General features: G+C 40.7%; 1 protein-coding gene across 2 annotated transcripts in view; it reads left to right on the forward strand.

Annotated features, from left to right (window-relative positions):
• Nucleotides 1–8816, forward strand: part of TRPC4 (transient receptor potential cation channel subfamily C member 4) — a 115056-nt gene that overhangs the window by 102717 nt on the left and 3523 nt on the right. For both annotated transcript variants that reach the window (XM_009290176.1, XM_019474853.1), the window contains 2 exons: nt 5909–5950; nt 7742–7831. In XM_009290176.1, the coding sequence (XP_009288451.1) occupies nt 5909–5950; nt 7742–7831 (132 nt within the window). The remainder of the gene's footprint in view (nt 1–5908; nt 5951–7741; nt 7832–8816) is intronic.

An 8816-nucleotide genomic window follows, 5' to 3' on the forward strand; every position in this document is an offset into this window, starting at 1 on the left:
CTTTCCCCAGTTTATGTACTGAGCATGACGTCACATGGTATGGAATGTCCCTTTGGCCAGTTTGGCTGTGCCCCCTCCCAGCTTCTTGTGCACCTGCAGCCTTCTCAGTCAGTAGAGCATGGAAAACTAAAAAGTCCTTGGCTAGTGTAAGCATTACCTAGCAACAACTAAAACATCGGTGTGTTATCAACATTGTTCTCCTCCTAAATCCAAAACACAGCACTGTACCAGCTACTAGGAAGGAAATTAACTCTATCCCTGCCAAAACCAGGACACGGTTTCAAAGAAGCTTTTGTTGGGAAAGACTTTTCAGCTTCAGGATGGAATTTCTGTTTGGAGAGAGAAGGAGCAGGTGCCAAGTAAAGCAAATAGCTTGGGCTAAGGGAGACCCAGGTTCGCTTCTATTCTCCAGTGGATATTTAATTATTTACCCCAAGCAGAACAGCTCTGACAGGAGAGATTTCCATCTCAAAATCATTAAGACCCTGGCAGGGGAAAGATGCTCTCTTGGGAGAACAGAAGAGAATGAGTTGAACCTGGCTTCCTTATGATTTGAATGTGAACCACTAATTACTGAACTGTTTGGGAGTGGAGGACAGGCAAGAAAGAGATGTAGGACATTTTTGGTTAATTTCTGTAGAATAAATTTTTTAAAAAATCATTTGATGAGAAAAAGTGGAAATCCCAAAGTCTGTGAGACAGTAGGGCCATATCCTTCACTAGTTTATACTACAAAATAGGCACTTAGCTGCAAATACAGCTGAAACTCCTCTGAAGTAGAGGGCTCACCAGCCAGAAGCAAGACTTCCACCTGCCCAGAAAAAGTGAGTGGCTGTGGCTGTGGCTGACCAGGCAGATTCAGTCCACACATCTGGGCATCTCATAAAGCTACAAAGTTCTTCAGCTAGCTCCTCAGCTATAACAGAAGTCCCATTAGGAGCATTTCACTATTTCTAGACCCAGTTATGCACCCAAGCTCCAAGATGGGATAAGATGTGGGTATGCATTATGCGCTCTGATTTCCACATTAGGAAAATCTCTCCATACTCATCAGAGTGTGAGAGCCACTATTCACTCCAGCAGTCAGGTCTACACACAGTTTGGGTAGATGTAAACCAGATGCTGTTAACTGGATTTTTCTGAAGAGTTAAGTCATTGGAGAACAAATGAGCACACCATGGTGATCTCAGTTTGTCCTAGGGGATTGCATTGCTTTCTGGTTTTGAAAAACTTATTCCCATCACCCACAGCTCAGCCTTGGGTTCCCAGAATTTCTTCAGTTGTCCCAACAAATTAAATTTAGTACCTGTATGCCCTTACAACTGAAGGGAAATGAAGACTTTTCTCTGCCTTTTGTTTGGGGATCTCAGCTGACAGCTCTCTGACTCCAGCTCTCTGGAGTCTCCCCTGTAATAACTCTGGCCTCAGAGCTACAAGATAAGCTTTGTTGGGACCTACTTCTTTTCATTGAGTCCTGCATTATGAACTCTGATTCCTTCCCTATGACCAATACGGGGGAAAAAACACTATAGACTCAGTTTCAGGCTCCTTTTCTTACATTGGCTATATGGATGTATGGATGCCATCTTGTCTGTAAGGCAGAACTCAAAACATTTTGTTCTGAAACCTCTAAATGCTAACTTTCCTATTAGGAAGCTCTAATCAGCGGTGACGTACTATGGTGTTTTCCAGCAGAAAAAGCAATAGTGTGCATCCAAAGGCTGAGTCAGTGCTAGAGGATACAAAACAGACGATAGACAGAATGCAGCTGGCTTGTTAAAGCCAGCATTTTTCAAGGATCAGACATGATATCTGCATAAGAAACCTTACTACCAAAAAGTCAGGAATCATGAACTAGGAATGAATCAAGGATGTATTAAATGTGTCACCAACAATCCACTGTAAAAAAATATATATTTGTACACTTGAAAGTTCATTATATGCAGGTAGAATTCGTAAGGGTTCAGGGTCAGGATAGTTTACAGCAGACATGCTAGTGAAAGGATTTATCTGGCTCATATGAAGAAGAAAACTGTCAGTAGGAATGAGTATGGCATGGTTGCTTGGGAGGACCATCTACAGTGCTGCTTATAACAAAGCTGTCATGGGAAAGAACAGGGTCTGCAGGGAAGTGAGGTGCCTCTGAAGAGTGCTAATCAATTTGGTTCTCCTTGGATCTCAGTTCTGTGATTCTGCCATCCTTTGTTGTACTGGGACAGCTGAAAACAGTGGGTGGTGAAGTCAAGGAGAGCTTTTTCAGGGGACGGGATTCTTCTCCAAAGCAACATGGTGACCAGCCATGCTGATGGCAGCTTCTCTAGCCACAGCTACAGCTGAAGGAAGGCCAGGATGCTTACATGTGATTTACTAGTACTTCAGCTCTACTATTAATCAGACAAAAATCTTCTACCTTTCAGATTTTAGCACATCTTAATTTTCTGTCATTTTGACATATCCCGGCTATGCAGCATTCTCTTTAGCTATTATCACGAAGTATCTCCTACACTTAAAACTCTGAAATAACAGTGTGTGCTGCTCTTTATATATATATAGCAGTTCTGTTAACTTTGTCAGCTCACCTTTGCAAAAGCCAGATTAGTAATGTAACTCTGTGGATCAGGCTGAAGTTTTCCTGACTGTCCAAGGCCTTTGGGTGTCTCAGGGATACTCCTGTTAGCCATCTGAAACCCATTCCTATTTCAAAATAGAAGAGATGTAAGAAAAGAAACCCCAACCCCACTGGAATAAATTGTACTATTTTCCTCAAATTACATTCCACTTTATGTCTGATCAGTTGCCAAAAAATGTTTTGCCTATAATTTTATGTATTTCAGAGGAGAAAGTGGAAAGGATTGTCAGGGATATCTTCAGGGGATTTTTTTTTGTGCATCTGATGTTTAGATAAACAGTTACCTCTTTTCTAGCTATCCAGATTTTTATGCCATTTTTCCAAGCAACCTACATGATAATTATCATCATTTATCTGAGAAAATCTCCTTTCCCCTTCTCTTAGTCTTTGCTCTCCAAGTGGAAAATGATGCAACTCCTAAGTCAATATAAGTATTTTGTATTTTCTCTGTAATGCGTGTTATTGAAAGTTGAGCAAAACAATAACACCTTCCACCTGGAATGGAAATAAGTAATCTGGAGTGTTTGTTGTATATAGCCAAGGACTATCTCATGGGGAAACCTCTCTGTCAACACAGATAAGCTCTTACCCTTTTTATGGGATGCTTCTGTTCAAGATGAGGAATATATCTCATGACTTCAGACAATCTTTACATTTTCTGGACCTTTATCACTAAGCAAATTTGAATTCCTGCTTTATAAAAGATATAATTTTGATAAAGCACTTCAAAAGAAGTAATTTAACATTATCAAATTTTTGATTGCTAAAGAGACTTTTCTTCCAAACAATGCAAATTACTAGGAATGCCATAAGCAGGAAGACCAAAAAGATTAGTAGAACTGCTGTGAAAGCTTCCTAGAGGATATTAGTGCCCCCTTTGGAAAGTGATAAAAGTATCCCCTTCAATTTCATGATCTCATACAACATTGTCATCAGAAGAGTGTTTCTTCCCCTGTTGCTATTTTTAGTCAGATTTAACTTTTATCCCTTTGCCAGCCATAGTTTTCAACACTTCTTCATGCACATAGCACAGCTGTTACTTGAAACAAATTGTGAACAACTACAAATTAGACTATGACCAGGTAGAGAAAAGCAGGCTGGCTGCGAGCTAAATAAGGATAATATGAGTGTTAATGCCATTTTATTTATAGTGAATAGGTTGATTTTCAGATATGTTTAAGGAAAGATTCATTCTGCTTTCAGAACTGGAAACTGAATCTGAACATTTAAACAGGAGGTAGAGAACTGATGGGGGTAATCACTTTGATAGGTTATGTGTATGCATATATCCCTGTGCAGTATGTATGTGTCTGTGTATGAAAACACACCATTAAATGCATTCTCTTTCAGCTTCTCAGTGGTATGGATTGAAAACAATTGTTAAGTGCAGTAGAACTGTTCTGGACACATTACTACATAAACTAACTTGTTTACATAGTCATCCCAAATTGCACTTTTTGACATTGCATTGAGTGAAAAAGCCACAATCCCTGTTTCTGGGAGTTTCTGAATCAGTTGCAAAGAAAGGATAAGCCTGATTTAGCAATTTCTTGTTATGGGTACAGAATTAGACCTATGTGTTTATTTCACATTTCACTGTAAAATAAAGCAGAGCAGGCAGCAACTGCAGAAGGTAGTCTGCGAGACAAGGGTCAGCGTTTGTTTTATTTATAGGAATTGTTAGCTTTACCTGAACTGAAGTGTGTTTCAGTTACACCTTAAGGTGTTTTTTCCTTTACCTGTGAGTCAGATCAGCTGTCGAGAGCTCTCTTCGCCATGGACTCCCTTGGTGCTCTCTCAGCAGGAATGAAACATCTCCATCGTGTGGTCAACTGTGAAAAATCAGAAAATTTCTTCTAAAAAACGGCTAAAGACAGGTGGTGGGAGGGTATCGGCCTTCCCACGGCTGCCTTCCCCCCTCCGGCCCTGGCAGTGGGCAGGCTCACCTGTTCCTCCACCCTTAAACACAAGGAATTTCCATGTTCTCTTTGGATGAGGCATAGTTACAGAAACACAATCTGGAAAAATACTGAAGACGATGCTTATGTATAAAGCCCTACCCCACAGCGTGTGCTCAGAGTGATTAGGAAATAGTGATTTTCCCCTTTCTATTATTTTTTGCCAAGCCCAACCACACAGATACTGCATCCCTCAAATTAATTACAAGCAAGAAATCAACCCTAAAGTGTAAACTGATTCCGAGTACAGGGAAATTGTTAATCATAAGTTGCCAATCGGTTTCAAGTAAAAGAAGATGACAAAACACCTTGCTGTGCCTGCCTCATTATGCAACTGAGGTCAATTTTAACAAGGCCCTTGGATGTCCTTTTATCCTGTTTTAAGATGCTGTAAGTGTTCTGTTTTGTAGAAATACAATGAGTGGTCAGACACCTTCTTTTCTCACCAGCAGCAGGTATAAGAACCCAAGTTAAAATTGTAAGGCTTTTTCCCACTAGTCAGGGATAATTAGGGTAGAGAATAGGGAGATGTGACTCAGTATGCTATTGAGGACAACAGTAATTCAAGGACTAAGTAATTCAGGCCTTTTTTTCCCCCATCTTCTTCTGGACAGCCCTTAGATATGGCAATATAATCTAATGCAACACTTGCTTGAAGCCTGTGCCATGCTTTCATCCTACCACACTTCTTTTTGCTGTTCCTCTTCAGAGTTACTATCCCTCTTACCCTCCTGCCTTACCAACATCAAACTCTGCATTGCAAGCTAAGTTTCTTTCTTCCATACCCCTCTATGTGACCAAGTGTTTTTAACAGGGAACTAAGCAGAAAATTTTCTCTTTAATGTGGTTTTATACTGCAGGTTTTGGTTAGCTTTATCTTAAATGAGACATTAAGAGCCATAGCAAGTGTCTTGCTAACACCATGTTTATGTCAAGCTTTTCTCAATTCAGTAAAATACACTTCAGTCTGTGCAAATGAGTGACATGATCACACTGTTCTCCTATCTCAGATCAGTGACTTTGGGCCTCTGCAAGCAGGGACCAGGCTGCCCCACCACATCCATGCCAATGCTGGGATAACAGCACATTGATGAAAATGTAGAAAATCCACTTTGCCTTCCCAATTACAACATTCTCCCTTCTGGAAAGCTAATGACAGGCTTTGCTCCAACACTGCCATTTTTCAACAGACTTTGAACCATCTCTCTCAGCTTGCTAGATACCAGATATTGCACAGACCTGCTGTTTTGTTATACTGTAAGTATTTTACTACCAGACAGGGATTCATGTTTTTTTTGTTCTTTTCTTTTCTTTTTTTCAGAGGCGTGCAGCTGACAATCTGAGAAGACATCATCAATACCAGGTACAGGCCCATGTTTATTTTTTGAGCAATTATTCTTCTATGCCTCCAAAAGGTCTTCAGGAGGGAAAAAAAGGAAGAATTTCATGAGAAAGCAGAAAAAAAAAAAAGATAAAAGAAAAAAAACACAAAATGCATACTTATTTCATCCTCAGCAAATGAGCATAGTATTTTTGGTGTTCAAACAAGAGCATTTGAGAAGTAGGCTTGTCTACTTTTGGGGTGCAAAAGAGTATTTCCTAGAGCAACAATATACTAACCAGTATTTTGCCCACTGTAACAAGGATGGCCTTTATAAAAGCAAACACATAGTCTCACCCAATGCTGGGATTCATCAGGATCATATGTGCAGCTCACTGACGTGCTCCATCAGAACCTGCTCTCCATATCTCCGGCTCTGGTCCCCCATAGACAACTTCCTGTCCCTTGATAACCCCCCCTGCCTAGATGCCCTATAAGCTGTTCTTCTCCATCCTTCCTGCCTCAACCTCTGAGTTTTTGAGATTATTGTAGCACAAGGAATAGTTTTCAGATTTATTTTCAATTTTTGTTGAGTTAAAAGTGCTGCAAGTTAAACAAGATGTGGGCTGTATACTTGTAGGTTTGGTAATTAATGGATTCCATATGGGAAATGACTAGGTAAACCAGGACTTTTCCAACCTGAAAAAGAGGCAGCTGTGAGAAATACAACAGGGATCTCTAAAATCATGGGGAAGGTGAACGCAGAGCATCTGTTTAGCATCTATCCGCAAACTGAATACCAGACACATACTAGGCTGCATTAGTAAGGCTGTAAGCAGCACTTTGAGGGAAGTGATTATTCTCCTCCAGCCCACACTTGTAAGACTCTATCTGGAGCAGCGTGTCCTGTTTTGGGCCCACTACAAGAGAAATGTTAACAAACTGGAAGGAATCCAGTAAAGGGCCACCAAGATTGTTAGAGGGCTGACATAAAAGGAGAAGCTCAGATTTCAGGCTGGAGTAAGTTAAGGGGAATCTAATTGCTGTCTTCAATAGCATAGTGGGTGGTTAGAGAGAAGAAAGTGCCAGATTTTTCTTGGAGGTGCACAGGAAAAGAAGAGGAGTCAATGGACACAAGTTGTAGGAAGGGAAATTCCGTAAGGAAAATCGTCATCACAGTGAGGGTAGTAAAGAATTAGAAAAAGTTGCTCAGGGATCCTGCAGCATCTTCACCCTTGGAGATATTCAGCACTTGACTGGACATGTCCCTGAGCTAGATCAGACAGCCTGCAGGTATCCCTTACAACCTAAATAATTTTAGGATTCTTAGAAGGCAACAATGGAAACTATCAGAGAGCAGGTTAAAAATAAACAAACCCCCAAATGGACTCTTATTCCAGCTATACCATGGAATTCATTGGCAGAGGATTTGTGGATGCTGAAAGTTTACATGAGTTCAAAACACATAGGAAAACTTGTCACAGCCCATTAAACCTAGAGCTATCATTTCTGATTCAGAAAGTCTCTGAATCTCACACCGCAGGAGGCTTGGGAGAGTATAGCTGGAAATAACATTATATAACTGCACTAGACTTGCACTCCTCATGAAGCATCAGCAACTGCTCAGTCATGTTACTGGCATGAGACATACCTTTGGTGAAACCCAATACAGCCATTCTCAGGATAATTAATATCACCACTTTCCATTGAAAAGCAGGACAAATTTTCAACCAGATCTAAGGTTTATACATTTTTTGTCATGTTCCTAAAGCACAAAGAAGTCTAAGCAGGCCCAGTGAGCCAGAAAGCTAACACAATACTTTATATTTTTAGGAAGTTATGAGAAATCTGGTTAAGAGATATGTTGCAGCAATGATAAGAGATGCCAAAACTGAGGAAGGACTGACAGAAGAAAATTTTAAGGTATGTGATAATATATATGTTTACAGGTGTTTTAGTAGGATATTACAAGACTGTGAAGCATCTTTCTCAAACTCCCCAGTTGTTCAGGTACCATATAACTTGATTCCTAGAGCAATGTCTGTGTCCTGATGGACCACACACAGACAGTATTGTACACGGACTCCAGCAAGTCTCCTTCTTTCTTTAGATGGAGAAATAATCAGTTTTATCAGCTAGTTTGAATTGTGCCCATGTAAGGGGACATCAAAGTGGGACTAGGTGTGTATAACAACATATTTGCTAAAGCAAAATGCAAATAGTTTCAGCACCTTAGGAAATAGAATTTTTCTGCTATAGAGCATTGCTGTGCATTTATTTGTATGCATACCACCTTTTATATGACTTAAAAGATGGAAAACTTAAATAAGCAGTCAAATATGAAAATCTTTTCACACAGAGGAAGTGAACAGGGCCATATGTATCACAACGCTTACATCCATCGCTGTGTATTTCTAGCATCAAACTTTTTTGTTACTATTGGCACCTCAACCTCCAAACATTCAAAATTATATTCATCTGCCTCAGCTCACACATGCAGAAGATACAGCCAGAGCCTGAGCTAATTGCTTCATTATTGATTCATTCAGGTTGTCTTGAGTGCCATCACATGGCACGTACAGGACAACCAGGTGATCAGGCCCAGTCAGCATGGGTTTAGGAAAGGCAGGTCCTGCTTGACTAACCTGATCTCCTTCTATGGCAAGGTGACTGGATGAGGGAAAGGCTGTGGATGTGGTATACCTAGACTTTTGTAAGGCCTTTGACACCGTTTCAGCATTCTCCTAGAGAAACTGTCTGCTCATGGCTTGGACAGGCGTACACTTTGCTGGGTAAAAAACTGGCTGGATGGCCGGGCCCAAAGAGTCATGGTGAATGGAGTTCAATCCAGTTGGCGGCCGGTCACGAGCGGTGTTCCCCAGGGCTCAGTTTTGGGGCCAGTTCTGTT

This window comes from Aptenodytes forsteri, unplaced genomic scaffold, assembly GCF_000699145.1.
Source record: "Aptenodytes forsteri isolate BGI_AS27 unplaced genomic scaffold, ASM69914v1 Scaffold155, whole genome shotgun sequence".
Classification (NCBI taxonomy): domain Eukaryota; kingdom Metazoa; phylum Chordata; class Aves; order Sphenisciformes; family Spheniscidae; genus Aptenodytes; species Aptenodytes forsteri.